Source organism: Quercus lobata, chromosome 8 (assembly GCF_001633185.2).
Source record: "Quercus lobata isolate SW786 chromosome 8, ValleyOak3.0 Primary Assembly, whole genome shotgun sequence".
NCBI classification, from domain to species: domain Eukaryota; kingdom Viridiplantae; phylum Streptophyta; class Magnoliopsida; order Fagales; family Fagaceae; genus Quercus; species Quercus lobata.
Window position 1 is genome coordinate 34,027,678 of NC_044911.1, and position 26,584 is coordinate 34,054,261.

General features: G+C 37.6%; 3 protein-coding genes and 1 non-coding gene across 4 annotated transcripts; 2 read left to right on the plus strand and 2 right to left on the minus strand.

Annotated features, from left to right (window-relative positions):
* Positions 1-2,549: 2,549 nt before the first annotated feature.
* Positions 2,550-5,643, minus strand: LOC115957700 (isoprene synthase, chloroplastic-like). Its single transcript, XM_031076010.1, has 7 exons — positions 5,150-5,643; positions 4,700-4,967; positions 4,239-4,611; positions 3,794-4,012; positions 3,575-3,713; positions 3,205-3,453; positions 2,550-3,090 (listed from the first exon to the last, which is right to left on the minus strand). The coding sequence occupies exons 1-7, from the start codon at positions 5,348-5,350 to the stop codon at positions 2,758-2,760; spliced, it is 1,782 nt and encodes a 593-aa protein (XP_030931870.1). The 5' UTR covers positions 5,351-5,643; the 3' UTR covers positions 2,550-2,757.
* Positions 5,644-13,692: 8,049 nt separating this feature from the next.
* On the plus strand, positions 13,693-14,511 carry LOC115956771. The gene has a single exon (XM_031075068.1). It carries the CDS (start codon positions 13,693-13,695, stop codon positions 14,509-14,511), a length of 819 nt encoding a protein of 272 aa, XP_030930928.1.
* A 225-nt stretch (positions 14,512-14,736) lies between these two features.
* LOC115956773 lies at positions 14,737-15,321 on the plus strand. The gene has a single exon (XM_031075069.1). The coding sequence runs from the start codon at positions 14,737-14,739 to the stop codon at positions 15,319-15,321; it is 585 nt and encodes a 194-aa protein (XP_030930929.1).
* A 10,077-nt stretch (positions 15,322-25,398) lies between these two features.
* On the minus strand, positions 25,399-25,471 carry TRNAA-AGC. Its single transcript has one exon. It is a non-coding gene; the product is annotated as a tRNA-Ala (tRNA).
* Between the last annotated feature and the right edge of the window lie 1,113 nt (positions 25,472-26,584).

Below are 26,584 nucleotides of genomic sequence, written 5' to 3' on the forward strand. Positions count from 1 at the left end.
CGTTCCCACAGACGACGCCAAACTGATGAGGTGCAAACTCGTCAGTTTCAGTAGGCAGATGGAACTCCCTGCTAGCGCCTGGTTCTCTTCAAGGAAAGTGGTCACCGGTATGGTGCCTGCCACAACGTCTCCGATGCCAAAGTTAAAACAATCAAGCTGTTTGCAGAACTAGAAAGTAAGAAGTATATTTTCAGAATCTTAGTATCGTACCTTATGCTGCAAATGTGAGAGTTTTATATCTGTGAGCCTGACTGCTAGCCGTTGGAGTGTAAATGCCCTTCTTTCATAACACCTCAAGCCCAATTATGGGGCTTTTATTAGTCTCCAACGGTCTGCTTTGCTGGTTTCGTAACTGCCCAGGTTACTTGCTGGCATCATTGAATGACCTTCCTTTCCTCGTCGTTAATGGCTTGTTCGTCATCAGGGGGTACCTTCGTTATTACGTTGACCTCGTCAAGGTAACGTGTTCTCGTCAATCCCATCAGAGTATACTGCAGGATTAATCGTGTAAATCTGTCTGGCTCGATTGATCGAGAATTAGACTCGATCATTCGAAGCTTGTACAGATTGTTTTTCTGCAGAAATTTCCAACTCAACCCAAATCCGTTTGACATGTAGGGTTTTATATTTTGTTTTAAGTATAAAAGGAAAAACCCTAGCCATGTTTTAGTGTTGTTATTTATGTGTATGTGAATCTCTTGTGAGATCTCAAGGTGTTTGCTTTCACATATACTTAGAGTTATCAAGAATCAAAATTATATCAAGAGCTTGATGATTAGTTCGGTTGTTGCATAAAGAGATTAAAGATACACAAGTGGGAGTACTTGTGCTTGCTGTGAATTTAAGAGAGAAGTAATCTGTGGACTTGGAGCTGTCACGTGGTCATGGTAGTAAGTTTCCTACTCGATGTAGTAATAGGATGTTAGTGGTCTAAGTTGCTATTATGTAAACTTTAATTCTTTCAGAGTAGATCTATTTTACCTTGAGAATAGTTAGGGTAAATCCTCTCCAGATTTTTTACTGGTTTGGTTTTCCTAGGTTATCATATCGTTGTGTTATTTATTTTCCACACTTTACAATGATATAATATATTTGTGTTAACCTAGATTTGAATAATTTGACTAAGTAATCATTTAACTAATTAACTAGGTTAATCTGATTGTGTTTTAACGGGTCTAAAAACGTACAGTAATGTTAAAATAAAAAAAATAAAAAACCCAAAAATCTTAATATTACATCATCGTAATGTGCATCATATTAAAAGCACGTTACAGCGAATTAAACGTCCCTTAAAAGTTTAGTTCCCTAGCTCAAGGAACCATATTCTTCTTTAATTCTCTGTGTTGTCAGAGCCCTTGGGCTCTTAACATACCCAACAAGTGGTTAATAGAAATGGGTTCTCAACACACCCCCCCCCCCCCCAACAAAAAAAAAAAAGAGTCTCTCTTCCCCCGAAACAAAAACATTTAAAGCATCATATACAATTACATAATTCTAGAAGTAATATTACATCATCGTAATGTGCATCATATCAAAAGCACATTATAGCAAATCAAACGTCCCTTAAAAGTTTAGTTCCCTAGCTCAAAGAACCATATTCTTCTTTAATTTTGTGTGTTGCCAAAGCCCTTGGGCTCTTAACATACCCAACAAGTGGGACCCATTAATTTTCTTGACCAGATGGGACTGTCTTGAAACTTGCATCTGCTGTCAATTGGTTCTCGATTGGCGATTTCCCCCAAGGTACTACCATTGCTGAACGGTGGGCTAGGCCTCTATATCATGCCTGTACATATTGCATTTTTATAAAAAAAAAAATATATATATATATATATATTGTATTAACATGAATGTTATATGTTTGAAATATTATTATATATATATATATATATATATATATATAAAACCACGTTATATATTTGTGCGCGTTTGGAATCTTTGGATTAATTTTTTTTTGTTCAAACTTTTTTAAAAAATTTGTTGGAAGTAGTCAAAAATGTTATTACACAGAAAAAAAAAAAAGTGAGATTAAAAAAAATCTAAGTAAATAATTTATAATTATTTGATTAAAAAAAAACTAAAGGACACCTAGTCACGAACGTTGTGGAATTTATTTAAGGACTTCCCACAATCACAGCTCCAAGTGGTTGGTTGGTAATTGGCTGCGCATCAACTGACAAAGTGACAATTATTCTATGTGAATTGGGGTATTTATCAATAGCGAAGACACATAGCTAGTTACAATTATATTCCTAGGTAAAATAAATAAATAAATTAAAATAAAATAAAAAATTTACTTCTAGAATTATGTAATTATATATGATGCTTCAAATGTTTTTGATTTGGGAGAAGAGAGACCCCCTCTCTCTCTCTCTCTCTTTTTTTTTTTTTTTTTTTTTTGGGTGTTAAGAACCCATTTCTATTAACCACTTGTTGGGTATGTTAAGAGCTCAATGGTTCTGACAACACACAATTAAAGAAGATTATGGTTCTTTGAGCTAGGAAACTAAACCTTTAGCGATCCTTTTTATGGAATCAAACCTCCAAGCTAGTATCTCAATGTAAAACTGAGCATTGCATTACTATTCAACATAAGCGGCTTACAACGAGATTTATTCCTTTATATTCGGCTACATGGCCGTACATGGCTGTGACTGGCTAACAGGATTAACTAACTATCAAACATGTGCCTAATTTGCCAAAGTATAACACACTAAGCATAGGCAGCTCAACCAACAATATACAGGTTTTATATGTCTAAAGGTGGATCTGGCTGTGGAAGTTTGTACTAGGGTCATAACATGGTATGGGTTCTATTATCAATGATAGAACTCGGTCCTTTGTTCTTGTATCTGGGGCACCATGCCCATCTCCATGCTGGTATGTGCAATGGGATATCCGAGCAAGGTTAATTGTTGTTTCTAGAAAAGGTTCTTCAAATGGAGAATCGCTGAACCGATCTTTGTTCATTTTCTTCCAAGTTTTATCAATCAAATTACTTATATATTCTCGAGCAAAATCTTCAGAACGACTTGTTTCACGCATGTAGCACAGGATTGAATTTGCTGTTTCACCCCTCTCTAACTCCGCCTGTACGTATCACAAAATTTTTTTTTTTTAATAACTTGTCAATGTAGATAAATCACTGCCACTCTTAATGAGTTCTCAAAATTTTGATTCAATGCCAAAAAAGAAAGAGCATACCCTTGAAGTACCCAAATCATTGGTAAGTCGAAAGATGATTGAAGGCCAACGTAAGAGATTATGGTAATCTTCTAAGCCCTTTAGTGCCCTGTCTGTGATACTTGGACTCATCAAAAAATAGGCGTGAATTAGTAATAGAGCTCCTGATACAGATATCCATGCATTGTCTAAATAGTCCTCAGACGATGGTGTGAGTTTATAATAACGCCACTTTGTTTCTTGTAGGAACGCCTTGCATATATCCCCCCACTAAAATAAAAGAAGAAATTGCTAGTTACATTTAATTTCTCCGTACTAAAATTATCAATTTAAAGTAATTTTGAACAAATATTAACATTGGAAATTAAATTGCTATATATATGATACATACCGCTTTTGTTAGGTATGGAAGAATATCCACTCCTTGCTCTTTTAGAGTGTCATAAACCATCTCGTTAACAGTGTTAAAGAGAGCTAGAAAACATAACTGCATATACTCAGGGAGATCTTTCACGGCCTTAACATCCCATCTGCTTGAAAATACTAAATTAATTAGAATCCAAGAAAAACTAAACTCTAATTTAGTGATGGATACTACTATAGTACAAACCTTTGAACGATATCGGTAAACATCTCCAGTTCTTCCAAAGTGGCATAAACATCGTAGATATCATCAATGACGGTTATAAATGAAAACATTTTTGTTACCGCCTTACGGCTATTACTAAATTGAGGCTCAAAGACCATTCCAATCGAAAAAAAGAAGCATTCCATTAATCTGTCTCTGGCAAAGCTCAATTTGTTTCCAAGGCCCATTTCCTGCCACCATCTAAGTAATACAATAGAAGCTAGCAGATGTTACGACATCACCAGATGCAAATTTATTATAGCAATATCACTGAATAGATATTTAAAAATTATAGGAATAATTTTTTTGATTCAATTTCTGAAGAAAAATTGGTATCTGGATATGGACAAAATGCAATATATATTTGGGTAAAATAAACTTTGTATGGACAATATGCAATATTATAGGGACATGGTGTGAATTGTACCGTGACATGTCTTTCAGGTCTCTCTGGTGTACTGATTGCACAATGTTGAAATCTAGCTTGGCAAGTTCAAGTAGCTTGCGATTATGAGCTTCCTTCATATTGTATGCATCTATATACCACCGTTGTTCTAGCCTACGCATTCTGCGGTGCAATGGCATCTCCAAAGAGTGTCTCACTTCTTCTTTTAGTGTTCTGCTTACATCTCCCTTAAGGTCCTTGAGATGCATGGTTGTGAATTCCCTGGCCTCATCTAAGAGGTTCTCTCCTTCAAAACCTAGATATGAAGCCTCATGTAGACTCAGCAATCCTTTGATGTCCTTGCTAAGGCACTCCTTGAAATTTCCCTTTTGGTCCTTGAAACAATTAAACATATCTGTGTTTTTTAAGGAAACAATCACACTCTTAAGTTCCTTCCAATAACGACAAAACCAAATTACACACAGTTAAAAGAGTGTGGGTACCTTGAGAGACACCAAACCCATGTTGTCTAAGGAGCCTGAAGCTGAGGGCAGTGTCATGGATACTACCATTTGTAAACTCTTCAAATCCTTTTAAAGTGACAAATCTGTCAAGGGCTCTCATTATTTCTTCCTTGAACCGGTATCCCAAACCGAGCCGTTCAATGTCATCAATTAATTCAAGTGTGGTCAATAACTTCGTATCTTTGTTATTGATCATTCTCCTCACTTCTTCCTCCAGCTTCTTTGCCCTATCTTCATACAGGTCAGCCTGCATGATCATGATATTTGACAATAATTGAGCATATATAGGAATTGCCGTCTTACATATATAGAACTAAACATGTATATACTATGATTGTTAAAGATATGTTATGTTCCAAACTTCCAAGGAAAAATAGAAAGAAAGAATGGTTAAATTAATAAATGATAGTATAAGAAAAGCAATCCCACCTCATAACCATTCTTCAATGACTGTATATATTCGTAACTCCAGAGGCTCGGCTGGAAATTGGCCGACTGCCTTTCAGTTGCTGTATTAGAAAGCACTTGTTTGCTCGCCATGCACCGCATATGCCTAGGCCTCAGTGTTCCATGAGGTGTTAAGGAGCTCCAACGGGGCAAGACGAAGAGATGGACTTGGAGTGCTGCCATAACTGGATAATGCTACAAAGTTTTTGTGACAGGTATATATGCCAAAATGTAGATTTTTATTATTATTAATGTTTAGATAGCTGAAGTTCTAATGCCAATTATTTGTGAATGTGATCAATTCTATGTTGGCTAATTGAAGGAAGCAAGATGGGAATGCAAGGAAAAATTTAGAACACTGAGGATAGAAAACTAGTTTCTGTTTCTTTTGCTGCAGAGAAGACTGACTTTCTGTTATACATAAAGGCTTTACACTAATAGGTATTTATGCTTGAAATGAAAATTCTAGAAGCTAAGAACTAAATAATAATAAAAAATCCTGTACAGGATTTTTATTATTATTTAGTTCTTATACTTGAAATGAAAATTCTAGAAGCTAAGAACTAAATTTTTAAAAAAAAATCCTGTACATAAAAAAAAAAAAACCCCTGTACAGGATTTCATTATTATTATTATTATTTAGTTCTTAGCTCCTAGAAACTAGAATTTTCATTTCAAGTATAAATACCTACTAAAAAAAAAAAAAAAAAATCTAGATACAAAGAGCTAGCCCTTGAAAAGACCAACAACCTATCATATTGGAAATAACATTATCCCATCAATCAGAATTTTTGTATTATTAAATTACAAATTAATTTCCAGTAGAAGAAAAAAAAATTCTGGATACAAAGAGCTAGCCCTTGGAAAGACCAACAGCCTATCATATTGGAAATACCATTATCCCATCATTCATGACCAACAGCCTATCATATTGGAAATACCATTATCCCATCATTCATGATTTTTTTTTTATTATTAAATTACAAATTAATTTCCGGTATTCATGTTATTTGCTTTTGTTATGTCTGATAGAATATAGAAATTTCAAGAAGGTTGATTTTGCTCATGGTTCTTAGGGCTTATGACTAAAATATAGTATTCATGCTCTTGCTATGACTAAAATTTATGATGCAAAACTAAAAAATAAGGACCATAAGATTAGTTAGAATATATATTTCCATTTGAAATGAATCTATTTAATAGTTTTTGAGCGATTGATTTTGGTCTTAGTAGTGAAATAAGTCATAGAAAGCGATAAAGTATTGCACTAGGTCAAGTGCACTTTCCCCCAAAATGGAGGCCACAATAAAGGCATCATGGATCTTCTCACATTCCAAAATCTAGACTTTATCTCATTTCAAGTACATTATTATCTTATGTGTGAAACTATAAATGAGCCTATTGTTAAAGATTTAGAGACTTGTTCATTTAATTTTATTGCGAACACAAGTCGAGCTAGAGCTCATCGTCAAACATAATTACATATTCAAGTTTGGTTCATTTTATTGTTGGTTAAGTTTAAACTTGTTCACGAGTTACTTAATTTACTTATTACCTTCATAAATCAATTAATTTTTACTACGAATTAATTGATTATATTATCAAATAACTACAATAATAATTTGATATTATATAAACCTACTTACAAAATTACATGAACCATTCTCATGTCTATATATATATATATATAATTATATTTTTAGACAAATATACATATAAAAGTATAATATTATGTATAGTTAAATTGAGCCTCGTTCACAAGTTTATTATGTTTGGTCTTGGCTCGTTTAATAGTCAAGCCTAAACTTGGATTTCAAATTTGGCTTGTTTACTAAACAAATGAACATAAACAAACATTTTCATAAACCAAACTTGGACTATTCCTAGATAGTTTGGTTTATTTATAGCTATAATCTTACAGAGCTATTACATGCAACCATCCTTATAATATGTGAGTTTCATGTGTTTGTAAGACCCAGATTAAGAGAGTTAGCCACCAACTTTTTTGAAATATTTTTTTAAATTTGTTTACTAATATATAAATTTTTAGGTACATTATTTTACATTAACCGAAATTTAATAAAAACATACTAACAAAGAATCAAGGAAAAAGCTTACCTCCAAACCAGTTTTGAAGAAAATTTTCTCCAACCCACTATATGACACTTAAAAATATTATTTTTATGTATAGTTTTGGTCACATGATTTTTATATTGAAAAACAAAGTTTAACTCTAACCCACACTATGTGATGATCTGTAAGACTGACATGTGTATTATTTAAACAAATCATGTCTCTCATTAAAAAGTTATATGACTAAAATTACACATTAATAGTTTATTTATTCGCCACATACTAGATTGGAGAAAGATAACTCTAAATTGTTTTAAAGAGCTAAACTTTTTTCTTTAATAAATTATGTGACTTGCATAAATGACACAATAGTCTTATAAGTCCCCTGTATTAGTAATTAGTTTGGAAGTAAACTTTTTTTTTTTTTTTTTTAAATTAACGGTGCCATGCAGATTTTGTCAATTTGGGGTGATCTGTCCGCCAATTTGGAGTGACAGATAAAAGATACCATCCAGGCCACATATTTGTATCTGGGGGAAAATGGATCGGCATTATTTGGAGTTACAGATTATAGTAACATCCACACCACATATTTGTGTGTTTCATATTTTCCCCAAATATTTGTGTGTTTTATATTTTCTTTGTTTTCGTTTTTTTATGAGTTATGGGTCTCATTTGTTTGTTTGACATGGGCCAAGCTAGTCGGACAAGATTGTTTCCTCTTACCACCTAAGAAAAACCAGAATTTTTATTTATTTATTTATTTATTTTTCCTGAATAAGAAGATCCAGCTTTTCGTATGTCAGTGTGATTGTGTCGTTGGCAAAATATGATTGGTGAAAAAAATAATGAGTTCATGTGTAAATAATGGTTAACTACTTACAAACTTTTACATCAGAGTTATGACAAAAAAAATTGTGGAATAATTTACATACGAAATTTAATAAAAACATACTAACAAAGAATCAAGCCACTATGTGAAGAAAATATTCTCCAACCTACTATGTGACACTTAAAAATATCATTTTTATGTATAGTTTTGGTCACATGATTTTTATATTGAAAAACAAAGTTTAACTCTAACCCGCACTATGTGACAATTTGCAAGACTGACATGTGTGTTATTTAAACAAAATCATGTCACTCATTAAAAAGTTATGTAACTAAAATTACACATTAATAGTTTCTTCATTCGCCACATACTAGATTGGAGAAAGATAACTCTAAATTGTTTTAGAGAGCTAAAATTTTTTCTTTAATAAATTATGTGACTTGCATAAATAACACAATAGTCTTATAAGTCCCCTTGTATTAGTAACTAGTTTAGAAGTAAACTTTTTTTTTCTTTTTTTTAATTAACGGTGCCATGCAGATGTTGTCAATTTGGGGTAATCTGTCCGCCAATTTTGAGTGACAGATAAGAGATTATTGTACCATGACCATCCAGGCCACATATTTGTATCTGGGGGAAAATCGATCAGCATTATTTGGAGTTACAGATTATAGTACCATCCACACCACATATTTGTGTGTTTTATATTTTCTTTATTTGGAGTTACAGATTATAGTACCATCCACACCATATATTTGTGTGTTTCATATTTTCCCCACATATTTGTGTGTTTTATATTTTCTTTGTTTTTCAAAACCAGAATTTTTATTTTTATTTTTCCTGAATAAGAAGATCCAGCTTTTCGTATGTCAGTGTGATTGTGTCATTGGGCTTACTCCCATATTTGAAGGGAATCAATTAAAAAAAAAAAAAAAAAAAACCCACCACACACTTGGTCAAATGCTTACTAGTAAGCTCATGGGTTGGGAAAACAACTATGGCAAAAAGAAAAGGTACACCAATTTTTTTTTTTTTTTTTTTTTTTTTTTTTTTTAACATGGCAAAATGTGATTAATCAAAAAAATAATTAGTTCATGTGTAAATGATGATTAACTACTTACAATCTTTTATATCAGAGTTATGACAAAAAAATTTAGAATAATTTGTTGTCATAAATTTACTCATAGTGTGACATCTTTAACTCACTGTTCCTTTACTCACACATCCAAATCCAGTGGACAAGATACTACTACCGTAACACTCAAGTAAGAAAGTTACTACTTTTCAATTATTTTATTTATTAAATAAATAATGTATATAATGCTTCAAAATTTTTATTTTTTTGCAATGTTATTATTATTATTATTTTGGATCCATTATTGAAATCATTTATGTCATTTCCACGGTTATGAAATATTTTACAAAAATTTTAGTGGATTTATACTAATTATTATTGGATGATCAAATACTACATATTCAGCACCAGAAAAAATATCAGGATTGAGAGGCACATGGTTAGCCCATCAGTCAGTGTTAGATTATTGGCTATTTGGCATGTACCGAAAAAAAAAAAAAAAAAAAAAAAAAAAAAAAAAAAAAAAAAAAAAAAATTGTTGAACCAGAACCAATGATTTTGATGATCAAAAGTGGGTTCAATTTTAGGAGAAAAATGAATTTGGATATCAATTCTTATGGTGGATGGCCTGGTCAAAATCCCACTATACATTTTTATTTACAGAAAAATATTACGTTCACAATATTAATTTTTACCACAAATTTAAATGACATATTATTATTGGTGAGTAAAAAGTGATATCAATGGTGGACTTATATTAGAACCAGTAACATAATTACTAGATTTTATTGTAAAATAATTGTAAAAATATTGTAAATGTAACATTACTCTTTTTTTTTTTAGAAAAAGTCTCAATCTATGGCATTCGCTAGTCTTGATGATAACTCTCTTTATCATTAGACCAAGACTTTAATCAGTTTTTGATGTAGGCGAGGATTGAACCCCAAATCTCTTATACAACTATCAGGGATTTTACCAGTTGAGATAACTGGAACCCACGATGTAACATTACTTTTACTAGTGTATAACCCGTGCATATGCATGGTACAATTAAAAAAAAATTACAATTGCACACATATATGGATTCAAATTACTCTCTTTCTCTCTCTCATTTTTTTTTTTTAGTTTCTTTTGGATATACATGAGTTTACTCTTTCTTTTTCATTTTTTTTATTGAGTTTTTGATGATTTATTTATATTAGACCTCGTCTTTTGCACCTTATTAACTCACTTAGAACAAAAAATTAAAAAAAAAAAAAAAACACTAAAATAGGACACGTGGCGCAAAATTGAACAACAATTAGAATCTAATTTAAAACCTAATTGGATTTTCTTTTAGTCCTGTAGCATTGAGGTAGGTATTTGGTCCAAAGTGTAAAAAAATGTCAAAATAGTCACAATAATCTCTTTTTTAGTTGTATAAATGCTTTAAGTGTTGAATTTCAACCAAATTCGCCATCTCATGTCTTCTTAAACTAGTCAAATCTCTACATTCAAGATTTGGAATTTTTGACTAGTTTGGCAATCTTACTAGTCAGAGCCACTTGCCTGCTAATTTTGTATATATGAATACACTTAAAGATATATAATAAGATGCATAATATAATTCTTATATATATATATATATATATATAATTTAAATACTATTAATAGTCATTTTTATATTTTGTTAACTCTTTAAAAATTTTTGTAAAGATATTATTAGCTAGGTATAAAATGTATATTGTCCTTTTTTTATTTTTTTTATTTTTTTTTATCACTATGAAGCATTAAATTTTTTTTTTTTATGATTTATTTATTCTAGACTCTTTAGTTTTTGTACTTAATAACTCACTTAGATGAATATTTATGATGTGGTCTCACATTTGATTCTAAAATTAAAAAATAAAACTCTTTAAGAATAAATAATTTAGAACATATGATGCAAAATTTGAACTCTAATTTGGAATTCTAATTTGAGTTTCTCTTAGCTTTACCTATTATTATTATTATTATATACACACTAGAATGTAACCCGTACTTACGCACATGAATGATTTATTGTAGTGATGCTATTGATGTTAAGCTTGTGTTATTAAAAAAAATTCATGATATTTTTTTAGACAAAAATTAAAAACTAATTTAGTAATTTGGGTTTAATTTGAATTTTAATTGTACTTCCACTTAAAATATATAAATATATATATATATATATATATATATATATATATTTGAGAATCATGTCCCAGCCTACAATAAACTTTATTTTGTCCACTTTTAATAAAGCCAAAAATACACCTTTGGTCCCCTACATTTTGGGCCAATTCTCATTTTGATCCTTAAATTGATTTAGCTCCTATGTCAGTACCTGAAATTAGAAAATCAATTTTATTTTGGCCCTTGCCATCAACCTAGTAACATAAAATACATACGTGGCAAACAGAGTTCACTGTTGGCATGTTATATGCTGACGTGACTAATTATGGTAATGATTGGTCATTAAAATAATATTTTAAAATGCCACATCAGCATATAAATTAATTAAAAATAGAAAAAAAAATTTAATTTCTCGATTTTAATTTAAACTAGAAAAATTTAAAAACAAAAAACAAAAAAGCTTAGTTACTAAACCCCAATCTCAACCCCACGAACCCAACCCAACATCAAATTTTCCTAGTCACCAACATCACAACATCAATTTAATCCCTTTCTCTACCCATTGTTCTCTCACTCTTTGTCTATCTGATTTCTCTTTCTCTTTGATTTGCTCCAAACCTAAAAACGATAGAATTTGTTGAGAAGGTAAAGTGTGGGTAGCAAACCCTAAAAATTTCTTCACAAAGCTAAGATTTTTGAGAGAGGGAGAGATATCTCGGTTGGATTTGGGTTAGTGTTGGGTACGAAATTGAAGGAGATGTATTTTTTTTTTCCCTTTGTGTTTGTTGTTACTTGTTGTTGTGTTTGGTTGCTGAGAGATGGGTTTGTTTGGCTGAGTTTGACATGCTCTTAATTGATGGTGGTGATGGGTTTGATTGTGAGAACATAAAGTTTGCTGGGTATCCTTGCTCTTGTTTTGGATTTGATTGTGAGAACGTGAAGTTTGATTATGGGTTTGCTCCTATTCTAGGTTCAACCTGCATTATTGGTTTCTTTAATTTATTTTTTGTTTTAATGAATTTGATGGAGATTAGATTTGGTTGCTGGATTTGGATTTGGGGTTTTCCAAAGATTGGTTTGGTTGGTGGGTTTATTTCTTGGATTTAGGAAAAACATGAATAACAAGTTCTTATGTTCTTATGGACAAAATAATAAAGGTAATAATAATAATAATAATTGTAGGGGCAAAGGCCCCAAATCATGTAATGGGCCTTGGGCCCTATTCGGGACGATTAGCAATGTCTGAGGAGAGGAAATGGATGCCAACAGGATTTCCAACCCAGGTCTCGTGGATAGGGGGCGTTTGAAGGACGGTTCGAGGAGGAATGCCTCTTCGGACGTGATGAGTATGGCTCAAATATGCACTCTGTTTGCTAGAAGGACCCATCCTAACAGACATTAGTAGTAGGGATGCGTCCCACAGACCCGCAGGAAAGAAGGAAACGTAATATATCCAAGGAGAGGCTGCTGCTACCGCATTAAATGCGTTGTAGCTACTTTTCTAACCACATTAATTTGGAGAGGACCTATGAACAGTGCTGCCTTGGCTACCACAACTCACAGAAGGCTGAAAGGGGGTGTCCGATGGGACAAGCACTTAAGTAAAGGTCCAGATGATCAACAAGTGTAAGACCACAATGGCTTCAAGAAGACTATATAAGAAGGGGAGTCCCCATGAGGAAGGGGACGGAAAAAAAGAAGAGAGAATACGGTAGTAGTACAAATGACCATAATCTTCAAACAGTGACCGACATACATTCATCTTGTCTCCTCAGACTGAGGATCTATTGATACTAACGTGTTTTACTTGTGTTCAACTGTTGTATAGCCCAATAATAACCGTTGTCCAATTTGCTAAGACCTAGTTCTACAGCCCACTCTCTACAAATTCATTATTTCTGGGTTCCGTGGATCAAGATCCCATATCTTTTGGGCTTAGGCCCCGAATTGTGACCCTACAATTGGCGCCGTCTGTGGGAAGAACTTGTGCATTAGCAAGTGCAATGGTTAAATATGGAAGGATCAGGTCCACACCGAACGGAGCTCGCAGACTCCCAATGGCAGGACAACTTTCTTAACCTCGAACGGGAAAGAGATCAAGACAAGCGATGAGATGGAAGTGTACATACCTTCTATATAAGCAGAAGTCATTCAAAGGGGAAAGGTCATGCATCCCAAAAGCGGGATGATAACAGAGCTCTACAGCAGGAAATTGATAACCTAGAGAGGAAGTTATGTAGAGCACAGTGAAGGCGTCCCTCCTCCAACCCGGACACCAGCGATGAAGAGGACAACGAATATAGGCGAAGGTCGAGAACTCCACCAAGTGAAACCTTCTCCTATGAGGAAGAGTAACCTCACAAACACAGTCATAGAAGTTCGTCCTTCAAGGGCCTGATAAACAACGCCATGAGCAAAGCCCTGGACCGAATCTCCCAGTTACCCTTCACACGCAAGATGGAGGGGGCTGAACTCCCTCAACGGTTCCATCAACCTACCTTCACCATATATAATGGTCGGACGGACCCCGTAGAGCACGTAAGTCAGTTCAACCAGAAGATGGCCGTCCATTCCAAAGACGAAACTTTGATGTGCAAAGTATTTCCATCTAGTTTGGAACCGATGACGATGAGATGGTTTGACGGCCTCAGGCCAAACTCCATAAATTCCTTTAAGCAGCTAACCCACGCCTTCGGCTCTCGCTTCATCACGAGCAGCAGGGTTCCTCGACCCTCGGATTCCCTTCTATCGTTATCCATGCGAGAGGGGGAGACCCTAAAAGCCTACTTGGATAGGTATTGGGAATTGTATAATGAGATAGAGGGCGATTATGATGACGTTGCCATCAGTACGTTCAAGAGAGGCTTGTCGACCAAGCACGGTTTAAGAAAATCCCTAACTGGGAAACCGGTTACCAGCCTGCGCCAACTCATGGACCGAATCAACAAGTACAAGAGGATCGAAGAAGACCAACAGTTGGGTAAGGGTAAAACAAAGTTTCTCCCTCAGGAGAGGAGGGACTTCAGGTCGGACCGATTTAGCAACAACAACCGATCGAGGAGAGACTACACGAAGCAACCTGGATCTACTAGAGTGCAAGCAGTCTACGCTGTGTTCCGAGATCCATTACATCAGGTTTTGGAGAAAATCAGGAACGAACCATTCTTCAAATGGCCAAATAGGATGGTGGAGGACCCCACGAAACGCAACCAGAACCTATACTGTTAGTACCACCAAGAACTGGGACACACCACCGAAGACTATAGGAACCTGAAAAACCACTTGGACCAACTGGTCTGAGAGGGAAAATTGAGTCATCTCCTACATCATTCCAGTGGCCGACAAGAATAGACGAACGTTGAGACATAGAGGGACACCTTGAGACCGCCTATAGGCACAATAAATGTCATTCTCGTCGCTCCCGGAAGGACTGGTTCTCATCCTTCTAGAGTAATGTCGGTGGCTCGACTTCCTGCTGAGATTGACGACTGGGAGTCTAAAAAGGCTAAGAGGATGGCCTCACCCATGCTGGGCTTCTCGGATGAAGATAAGGTCGGAATTGTCCAACCCCACGATGATGTTCTAGTCATCACGCTCAAGATTAGGGGATATGATGTGAAGAGAGTGTTAGTCGATCAGGGTAGCGCTGTGGAAGTAATGTACCCCGACCTATACAAGGGGCTGAATCTGAAACTCGAAGACTTGACGGCATATGACTCCCTTTTGGTAAACTTCGAAGGGAAAACCGTTACTCCGAGAGGCCAGATTAGACTGCCCATACAAACAGGTTCGGATATAGTGGATGTGGACTTTATAGTGGTGGACGCATACTCGCCTTACACAGCCATTGTAGCTAGGCCTTGGCTTCATGCCTTAAGGGCTGTTTCCTCTACTCTACACCAGAAGGTGAAGTACTTGTCGGAAGGTTGGGTTAAAGAAGTTATAGAGGACCAGGCCATGGCTCGACAATGCATGGTGTCCGCTATCTCACGACGACCGAGTGCTGAACCCTCAACCTCTACTAATAACGACTTATAGCAATTAACAACCCCGGCTATGACTGGTGGGGGATCAATCGAGGAGGCAAATTGCGAGGATTTGGAAAAAGTTCCTGTGGGCCTTGATCTGGAAAGATTCTTTCAAGTTGGCTCGGAACTACCTCCCCAAGAGAAAGCATTGCTAATTGATTTCCTCAGGGAAAATGTGGACGTGTTTGCATGGGACACTTACGAGGCCCCGGGGGTCAATCCGGACTTCATATGCCACCACCTTAACGTTAATCCATCTGTTATGCCCAAGAAGCAACCCCCTTGGCATCCGTCAAAAGAGCATGCTAATGCGGTCAAGGAGGAGGTGATGAAACTTAAGAAAGCAGGGGCTATCAAAGAAGTCTTCTACCTTGAGTGGCTGGCCAATATTATAGTGGTGAAGAAGAAGAGCGGGAAATGGTGAGTTTGTGTAGACTTCACGGACTTGAATAAGGCCTGCCCAAAAGACCCCTTCCCTATGCCTCGAATAGATCGGTTGGTAGACACAACCGCGGGACATCCTCAAATGAGCTTCGTAGACACCTTTCAAGGATATCATCAAATACCCCTGGCTATAGATGATTAAGAAAAGACAGCTTTTGTCACCCTTATCGGAAACTACCACTATAAAGTGATGCCTTTTGGTTTGAAGAACGCCAGTTCCACCTATTAGAGGATGATGACCAAGATGTTTGAGCTGCAAATGGGTAAGAACATTGAAGTCTAAATAGATGACATGGTGGTAAAGAGTAAATTGGTGTCCGAACATGTGAGAAACCTTGGCGACATCTTTGAAATCCTGAGAAGACATAGGCTATGCCTTAACGCGTCTAAGTGTTCGTTCGGGGTGGGATCAGGAAAGTTCTTGGGCTATATGGTGACCCACAGAGGTATCGAAGTCAGCTCCGACCAAATTAGAGCTATCCACAGCATGCAGCCTCCTCGGAATCCCAAGGAGGTCTAAAAGCTTACGGCATGATTGCCGCTTTGAACCGTTTTATTTCTCATTCGGCGGATAGATGTAGACCTTTCTTTCTCTTATTAAACAAGTGGAAAAGGTTCGAATGGACCGAAGAATGCACATTGGCCTTCCAACAGCTCAAAGAGTATTTGTCTCGGCCACCCATCATATCTAGCCCCGAAGTCGACAAAGTTTTGTTCGCTTACATTGCCGTGGCCCTTCATGTAGTAAGCTTAATACTGATACGAGTGGACAACGGTGTACAACAGCCTGTCTTTTACATGAGCAAGTCATTGCACGAGGCTGAGATTCGCTACCTTCCCCTAGAAAAGGCCATCTTGGCGGTTGTTCAAGCTATATGGAAGCTCCCCCATTATTTCTAGGCATACATAGTCATTGTTCTGACCCAACTCCTGTTCAGGTCTATACTTCGGAGCATTGATTATACAAGGAGGATTGCTAAATGAGGCACCATTTTGGGCGCCTTTGACATTAAGTACATGCCTCGCACCGCCGTAAAAGGCCAAATCCTTGCAGATCTGGTGACTGAATTTACTGAACCCTCACTAGAGAAGGAATACGAATCATGGATGAAAAATCGATTGGTGCAATCTCTCTGCAAGGGCCCACCTGTTGGAAGGTATACGTCAATAGCGCAGAAAATCAAAGGGGCTCTGGGGTGGGACTAGTACTGATTTCCCCCGAGGGGATTACCATTGAAAAATCGCTGAAACTAGGCTTTTCAGCCACAAATAACGAGGCAGAATATGAAGCCCTGCTGGAAGGAATGTCCATAGTCGAGAAATTGGGCGGAAAATCCGTAAACATGTTCTTGGACTCAAGACTTATTGTGGGTCAAGTAAATGGGGAATTAGAGGCAAGGGATGAAAGAATGCAAGAGTACCTAGACCAAGGTAAACGCCTGCGGTCGCGTTTTGATTCTTTTAGCCTACTGCACATATCCAGAAGTGGAAACACCTACGCTGATTCTTTGGCCACACTGGCCACCTCCTCAACTCAATGTTTACCTCGGGTTATACTTATGGAAGATCTACACAGGCCCTCGGTGGTGAAGACGGAAGTAATCCACATCCACACGTCAGAGTGGGGCCTAGCTGGATGAACCCCTTAATACTATTTCTAAAAGAGGATACCTTACCCAAAGAAAAGAGCGAAGCCGACAAGATTAGAAGAAAGACTTCTCGATTTTGGCTATCCGAGCATTTGAAACTATATAAACACTCATTTTCAAGACCGTACTTGCTCTGCATGCACCCTGATGCCACAGAACTTATCTTGGAGGAGTTGCATGAAGGAATTTGCAGAAACCATATAGGGGGCAGGTCCTTATCCCATAGAGCCATCACCCAAGGTTACTGGTGGCCAAACATGCAGAAAGAGGCACACGAATACGTGAAGAAGTGCGGTCAGTGCCAGAAGTTTGCCCCAAATATACATCAACTGGGAGGGATCCTCAATCCACTGTCTAGCCATTGGCCGTTTTCTCAGTGGGGCTTGGATATCGTAGGGCCATTTCCTAAAGCAGCGGGGAACAAAAGATATCTACTCGTCGGCACTGATTACTTCACCAAATGGGTCGAAGCCGAACCACTGGCAAATATCAAAGATGTGGATGCCAAGAAGTTTGTCTGGAGAAGCATTGTCATCAGGTTCGGAGTCCCTCATACCCTAATCTCGGACAACGGTCTTCAATTTGATAGTAAGACTTTCAGTGGTACTGCAGTGAGTTGGGAATTGCGGATAGATACTCCACACCAGCTTACCCCTAGGGGAATGGGCAAGCCGAAACCGTTAACAAGGTCATAGTAAACAAGCTAAAGAAGAGGTTAGATGACACAAAGGGAAGATAGGTGGAAGAGCTGCCACATGTCCTGTGGACGAATTTAACCACACCCCACAGATCAACGGGGGAGACCCCCTTTTCGATGACCAATGGGGCTGAGGCTGTCATTCCGCTAGAAACGAACTTTCCAACACTGAAACCAAGCTCATTCTGTCCCAGTGGCAAAAATGAGCTGCTAGAGAAGAGTTTAGAACTTATTGAGGAGAGTAGGGAATGGGCAATGGTCCAATTCACCTACTACCAACACAAGCTTAAGCAAGGTTATGACGCCAAGGTAAAGCTAAGGCCATTAGCACCTGGGGACCTGGTATTAAGAAAGGTTCTGGGCACTGCAAAAAATCCCACATGGGGAAAACTCAGACCAAATTGGGAGGGGCCATATTGTATCACTTCAATAGCCGGTGCAGGGGCATACTTTTTAGAAGATTTGGATGAGCATGCAGTACTATGCCCCTGGAATGTAAACAACCTGAAAAGGTACTATTATTAATGAAAGTTTTGACTCTTGATATACCCTTCTATTGTGAAAAGTCTTTGTGCTACTTATCTCTCATTTTTCAATGCAAGTATTAAACAGAACCCAAGTCCCGCGTGACTCCTCGGACCACAGGTTTGGGAGAAATTAATCACTTTGCGTTTTTATCCAAGTATTAAATAGAACCCAAGTCCCTTGTGGCTCCTCGGACTACAGGCTTGGGGGAAATTAATCACTTCGCATTTTTATCCAAGTATTAAACAGAACCCAAGTCCCGCGTGGCTCCTCGGACCACTGGCTTAGGGGAAATTAATCACTTCACGTTTTTATCCAAGTATTAAACAGAACCTAAGTCCCGCGTGGCTCTTCGGACCACAAGTTTGGGGAAAATTAATCACTTCGCGTTTTTTATCCAAGTATTGAACAGAACCCAAGTCCCGCGTGGCTCCTCGGACCCTAGGCTTGGGAGAAATTAATCACTTCATATCTTTATACAAGTATTAAACAGAACCTAAGTCCCGCATGGCTCCTCGGGCCATAGGCTTAGGGGAAATTAATCACTTCGTGTTTTTATCCAAGTATTAAACAGAACCCAAGTCCCGCGTGGCTCCTCGGATCATAAGCTTGGGGGATATTAATCACTCCATATCTTTATACAAGTATTAAACAGAACCTAAGTCCCGCGTGGCTCCTCGGACCACAGGATTGGGGGAAATTAATCACTTCGCGTTTTTATCCAAGTATTAAACAAAACCTAAGTCCTGTGTGGCTCCTCGGACCACAGGCTTGGGGGAAATTAATCACTCCATATTTTTATCAAGTATTAAACAGAACTTAAGTCCCGCGTGGCTCCTCGGACCACAGGATTGGGGGAAATTAATCACTTCGCGTTTTTATCCAAGTATTAAACAAAACCTAAGTCCTGTGTGGCTCCTCGAACCACAGGCTTGGGGGAAATTAATCACTCCATATTTTTATCCAAGTATTAAACAGAACCTAAGTCCCGCGTGGCTCCTTAGACCACAGGCTTGGGGGAAATTAATCACTCCATATTTTTATCCAAGTATTAAACAGAACCTAAGTCCCGCGTGGCTCCTCGAACCACAGGTTTGGGAGAAATTAATCACTCCATATCTTTATACAAGTATTAAGCAGAACCTAGGCCTCGCGTGGCCCCTCAGACCACAAACCCAAGGGAAATTAATTACTCAAAAAGAGCACAAAGTATTGGGGAAGAATCTTTTTCCCTTGCTCATACTTAGCTATAATGAGTTACCATTAGAAATCTAGCAACACAGTCCGAATTCATTCATGACGACAATAAAGTTAAAGCGGTAAAAATAAAGTCCAAAGAAGAAGAAATTATATCATTCATTAAACTCCAAAAGAAGTTATCTTACAAACATTGGTAAAAGCCAAGGAAATGAAAGGCAGAACAAAACAATTGCAAAAGAAAACCCTACACTAAAGTTTTAGGCTTTATCTTTGGTTGGGCTTTTTGCGGGGCCATCAGTCTCGGGATAATCATCTCCGGCTTTGGATTTAGATTTGGCATCCTTGGCCCACAAGACTACATCTCTAATTGTGAGGGCGTCCTCAAACGACTTGTCCTTGGCTGGTGGCTGTGCCTCCTCATCCACCCCTTTCCCCTTAGGAACGATGGGATTAAGAACGGCAGTCGAGGCGGAAAGGAGCTTCTCAGGAGGATTCGAATCAGGAATCTCTCGAATATCCTCAAGGAAGAAGATATTCTCGATCCTCCTGAGCTTGGAGTCTACAAGAACTCCCGCCCGGTCCATTGCTACTCCCCAAGACTCGGTACAGTAGTCCCTACAAACCACAGCCACCTTCTCGGTCAGCCTGGCCTTGGTGTCCTTCACCCCACACTCGTAAAAGGCTGCCACTGCAGCCTCAACCGCTTCCCTGGCCACCCGAGCCGCCTCCTTTGCCTGTTGCAGTTGCGCCTTGAGGTCTATGACCGTTTGCTTTTCGGTGGCCAGATTTATTTCTATTGAGTGAAGTTGTTGGCGCATGTCCTCAGCTTGCCTCGTTATGGTCTTAAGGCCCGCCTCAGCACTGTCCTGAGCCTTAATAGCCTCTTTAACCTTGAGGCAGGACTGAACCTCAGCGTTCACCTCCTCTCGGGAATTCTTCACCCATTCCTCGGCCACAAAGATTTGCTGGGTGACCTGCATAGAAGTAATGGAAGAATCGTCAAAACAGAGATGACAAATAGATGAGCATAGAATAAGGAACTTGAACAATGGAGAATCTTCATTTTACCATAGCAAGATCCCTCTTCAATGACATGAAGAGGTCCGGTTGCCTCGTAGTCCGGAGCCCATCCATGTCACGGGGCAAGAGGAGGGACTGCTACAAGGCCTCAGCGAGATACGATGCCTGCCCTCGTTGGGACTCCCAAAGGGTCGCGTCCCAAGGGATGGGAGCGCCGTCCAATTCTAGCCAAGGAGACTAGGTGCGCTGCCTTCTCCTATGTGCAGCCTCATCTCGGCTGTCTATGGACTTTGTCCTTTTGTCCTTAGGCTCTTTGCCTTTTTTCTGCTGTTTGGCCTTCTGAGGGCCGACCTCGCCCTCCTCCAGTTTTTCGACTGGCCTTTTCCGCCTCAAGTTTGGAATGGGTTGTAGTGCGGGGTCAGTGGGAGGAGGAGGTAGAGGAGGAAGGCTAGCAGGAACTTGCTCCTTAGGGGCATCCTTGGAGGATTGCCCTTTGTTCTTGTTGGACATAAGGCCCTTCAGACAAGATCTTGGCTTTAGGTCCATGCCTTCCTTTTCAACTTCCTGGCTTGTGTTGATCCGAGCAATTATTAGTTCTGGAGAGTGAGCTGTCGAGAAGCGATCAAGATCCAAGTCAGAATCTAAAAGCTCTACGGGCCTTGTTGATACCTCACCCTCTTCGTTGAAGTGGAAATGATCGATTTCGGCTTCGAGGGACGAGTGCATGGAATCAATTTCCTCCCCTGGAACGGCTACCTCTTGGGGAACGCGTTTAGTGGGCGGTTGGACTAGTGGTAAGTCTCTCCGAGCTAAGAAGCCTAGTTTAGAAACGTCAATACAAGCTAATCGGGGACTCCCAGCCCTTATCGCATAGCCTACGTCCACGAAGGCACGAGATAAAGGCTCGTAGTCCAAAATGAAGTGAGCGGCCCATAACTGCTCGTCCTCGCTTACAAAGATCTCTGACCTTAAGAGGTAGTTGAGAGCTTGGACGTTGACTAGGTTGATCCTTGGGGTAGTGTGTACTTTGTCTGCAAAACATTCAAAGAAAAGGTTACGTTAGTCCAAGAAAACAAACAACCAAAACTAAGACCAAAACAAGTAAAGGGAAAGCTTAAAAGACTAAGATCCCTACCGAGGGACCTGATCTTAGAATGTCTCACCTGGTGCTCCTGCCCTAACTCGGCAGCAAAGACCATCATGACATGCTCCGGAGACGATTAAATAATCGTCCTTCAAGCCTTTGTTGGACTTGGGAAGGCAAGATATCAGTCTCAACTCGTCAGACCTGGATTTCAAGTAATACGATTCGGAAAGGCAGTGGCACTCGTACAAGTGAACAACATCGTGCCATGAGAGGTCGAGGTTTATCTGTTCATTCAGAGCATCTACACACCCTAGAATCCGGAACATATTAGCGGCATACTGGTGGGGGGCCAACCTATGGCCGTGCAAGTAATCCCTAGTTATCCTACCCATAGGAATCGTCATCCCTCCTTCTATGAAAGCGATCATAGGAATGACAACCTGCCCCGTTTCTCTCTTGGTTAGGATTTGGTCCGAGGAGCAATACTTTAGACCCACTCCTTGCGAGATATGGTACATGGCCCTAAAACCTTCCATACTGGCCAGAGAATCTACTAGGCTCTTAAACTTACCCATCTAGTTAACCCTAAAGGGCACGGAGAAAGGTTTATAAATGAAAGAAGGCTAAGGAGAACAACAAAAAAGGGGAGCAAGGGAATATGGGGAAATGAAAACTTATGGGAAGTATGAGTTCTAAATCTCTCAAACTTTCAAAGGATTTGCCGAGAATCCTTACAGGAACAACTATGGAACTCAGGGACTTAGAGTATTTTGCGAGAGAAAATGCTAAAGTGCTTTGGAACGCTTGAATGTCTTTTCTAAAAAAGGGAAAGTAATCTCCCTTAGGAGCCTTATATAGCGAGGAAAAATGAACGGGATTACTCCTGCCCAAAATTTAGAGGAATATCTGCCGTTGACTAAGCGCCCCATCGTTGGATGCGAGGGGACATAGAGCCGCCTGGTGCAATTAATGGCGCCTCGTGGACTACAAAACATCAGTAGCAGTAATGAGGCACGTGAGAGGGTGCTCCTACATGTGTGAATCAAGGAATTGTGGTGACTTATTCATTAAATATCAAAATTCCACCTTTTTCTCTTCGAATAAGAGGGAAAAACCGGAATTTTGAGGGGCTATTGTAGGAGCAAAGGCCCCAAATCATGTAATGGGCCTTGGGCCCTATCTGGGACGATTAACAATGTTCGAGGAGAGGAAATGGATGCCAATAGGATTTCCAACCCAGGTCTCGTGGATAGGGGGTGTTTGAAGGACGGTCCAAGGAGGAATGCCTCCTTGGACGTGATGAGTATTGCTCAAATATGCACTCTTTTTGCTAGAAGGACCCACCCTAATAAACATTAGCAGTAGGGATGCGTCCTACAGACCCGTAGGAAAGAAGGAAACGTAATATATCCAAGGAGAGGCTGCTGCTACCGCATTAAATGCGTTGCAACTACTTTTCTGGCCGCATTAATGTGAAAAAGACCTGTGAACAGTGTTGCCTTGGCCACCACAACTCACAGAAGGCTGAAAGGGGGTGTCCGATGGGATAAGCACTCAAGTAAGGGTCCAGATGATCAACAAGTGTAAGATCACGATGGCTTCAAGAAGACTATATAAGAAGGGAAGTCCCCATGAGGAGGGGGACGGAAAAAAAGAAGAGAGAATACGGTAGCAGTACAAACGACCATAATTTTCAAACAGTGACCGACATACATTTATCTTGTCTCCTCGGACTGAGGATCTATGGATACTAACGTGTTTTACTTGTGTTCAACTGTTTTATAGCCCAATAATAACCGCTGTCCAATTCGCTAAGACCTAGTTCTACAGCCCACTCTCTACAAATTCATTGTTTCCGGGCTCTGTGGACCAAGACCCCATACCTTTTGGGCTTGGGCCCCGAATTGTGACCCTACAACAACAACAACAACAACAACAATAATAATAATAATAATAATAGTTAGATTTAAGGTTTGTTTTTTAATTTAGTTTAAATTTTATGAGTTGGATTTTTTTTATTAATCTAAATGCTAACGTGGCATTTAAAAAATGATAATTATAATTTTATTTTATTTCATTAGCCACGTTAGCATATAACATGCCAATAGTACACTCTGTTTATCACATATGCAATTTCTGTTACTGGATTGACGGTAAGAATCAAAATAGAATCGATTTTCTGATTTCAGAGACTGACTTAGAAGCAAAATCAATTTAGGGACCAAATTGAGAATGGACCCAAAATTTAGGGACCAAAAGTGTATTTTTGCCTTTAACAAATTAACAAAATGCTAAATTGAGCATGCTGAAAACTATTAAAAATGAGATTTAAAGAAATCTTAGGTTTATTTTTCTTATTTTGTTGAATATTTAAATGGGATGCTTCACATCAAATTAAGCTACCATTCAAACTACGGAAATTATACCACACAAACACAACTTGACATTTTGAGATACACTTTCAAAACTACAACTATACATAAAAATTTGTCCCTTGAAGGAACTAAATGACACAACACTGAACACGACAACAAAATCCACCCCACTTGTTCTCTTGAAAATGGAATTTTTTTTCCTGTCTTAAGACAACATCAGAGATTCCCTGTGGACTGCAAACTATCTAGCTCAATAGAGTGCTTTTTTTTTTTTGCTAAGATAGTTCAATAGAATTAGAATTTAACATTAAACTAAACTTTATTCTAGATTTCCCACCTAATCAATTTCAAATTATCTTCCTTTAAGTTAACCTTGCTTTGATCATTGGTAGCATTTCTTTGCTTCTAAATATGGTAGACAGGCCCATGGGGAAAATCTGCATATAACTGTCCTCCTCTGATATTCATATAACAGTGCTTAGAGTTTAAATTTAATGATACCCCTTGCCCCGTTCCATTATGCCACTCCATTGGACTTCAGGACTTTTGATTAGGCACCAGCTTATCATTGTTTCCAGATTTTGAATCATTAGGAAAAAAAGAAACTCTTAAGAGGAAAATTAAAGTTAAATTCTAAAGTTAATGCAACAAATTTCCATGAAATTTTGGTCCCATAAGTTTTGTGCATATTTTGCATAAAACATCAGTTTCATGTGTATAGAGAATTTTGTTTTGGATGGTATCCTTTTTTGAAGATAATATCATCTCTTGGAGTTTTATTTAGCAAAAACAGTTATTCTCTTGTCAAACTTATAACATTTGCAGCAACTAAAGCATATGGGAAACCAACATAGTAAGAAGCAAGGGCTGTAAACAAAAACACAGATTTAAATTGAAAATGTAAAAAAAGCAATGTGCCTTACATGTTCAGAGTATGATTGCCTGCTTCATAAGGATAATTTTCACATGGACAAAGTCATAAAGTTCTGCAGCAAATTCCACACCAGCTAGACAACCAGAATCTGCTACTGAGACAATACGACGCCATTTTAGTTGGAAAACCCGAAAAATGAAAAGAAGAAAACAATGGTGGAGATGCGGGGTATCGATCCCCGTACCTCTCGCATGCTAAGCGAGCGCTCTACCATCTGAGCTACATCCCCATTCGTGATTTTACTTATCAATAATTAAATTTTAAAAATGAGTAATGCTAATGCCACATAAAGGAATCTGATGGTCTTAATTTTTTTTTTTTTTTTGATAGAACTGATGGTCTAATTTGGTTGTACTTTTCAGCATTAGAGACCTTTTTGAATATCTTCAAATTTCTTGAGTCATACTTTTCAGGGGAAAAAAAAATCGTCTTGTTTCTATATATCAAGGTTTTTTTTTTTTTTTTTTAAATGTGGGTTACATTACCCATTCAAATGTATGGATTTATTTTTATTTTTTTAAATTGGAGCGCAATTAAAATTTTGATTTCTTCTCAAATTTTTTTTTTTTTTTTGAAATTTTGATTGAATTATTTTCTTTTATGTTTTGAAGTTTTTATGGTCATTATACATGTGATAGTAAATTACAGCATTTTCAGAACAATACTTAAATGGCCATTGAAAATTAAATATTTTGAAAAATTGATTGGAAAATGATAAATTCAAAAATTAATGCTTATAAATTAGAATTAAACCTAAAACATAAATACAATTTTTTATAGCTAAATTCAAACTATCCTATTCATCATGGCATGCGGCATCTTTTTACAAATGAAATCATATATAATAGAGTAATTTTAGTATCACAAAATAAAATATATGAATTTTTGTGTATAATATATTAAAGTAGGAGTAAAATGAGAATCCAAATCAAATTCAAATTAATTTCTACTTGTAGTCTGATTTGATATCAAGTTTCCATTTTTTAATTTTTTATTTTAATTTATTTTACTCCAAAACTATTTAAGAATTTTAGTAGAAATGTATTTCCAAGAATTTATTACAATTTTTAAAATTAAAAAAGTAATAATAAGGTCTTTTCTATACTCAAGTGTCGATTCAATGGGTGAGGCAAATAGGCAATTGCCTAAGGCTTCCAGTGAAAAAAGGCCCCAAATTTTTACCAATAGAGCTGTGCCAATGGAAGTATTAATTAAACTCCAAATATTCACCAATAAATAAAAAGTAGTTTATTTTTTAATTGAAGAAAAACCAGTTAAAGAAAAATCTTTTTATGGTATGTGGTAATGATGATTCGTTTTTCTCAATTTTAAAATGTATAAC

Bases quoted from the DNA above. Each gene is read 5' to 3' on its own strand.
- LOC115957700 (XM_031076010.1), bottom strand. From the start codon at position 5,350: ATGGCAGCACTCCAAGTCCATCTCTTCGTCTTGCCCCGTTGGAGCTCC. The intron at 4,968-5,149 runs GTGGGATTGCTT...ATGATCATGCAG, and splicing joins CATTGAAGAATGGTTATGAG to GCTGACCTGTATGAAGATAG. The intron at 4,013-4,238 runs GTACAATTCACA...TGTATTACTTAG, and splicing joins GACCTGAAAGACATGTCACG to ATGGTGGCAGGAAATGGGCC.
- LOC115956771 (XM_031075068.1), top strand. From the start codon at position 13,693: ATGAGCAAAGCCCTGGACCGAATCTCCCAGTTACCCTTCACACGCAAG.
- LOC115956773 (XM_031075069.1), top strand. From the start codon at position 14,737: ATGTCGGTGGCTCGACTTCCTGCTGAGATTGACGACTGGGAGTCTAAA.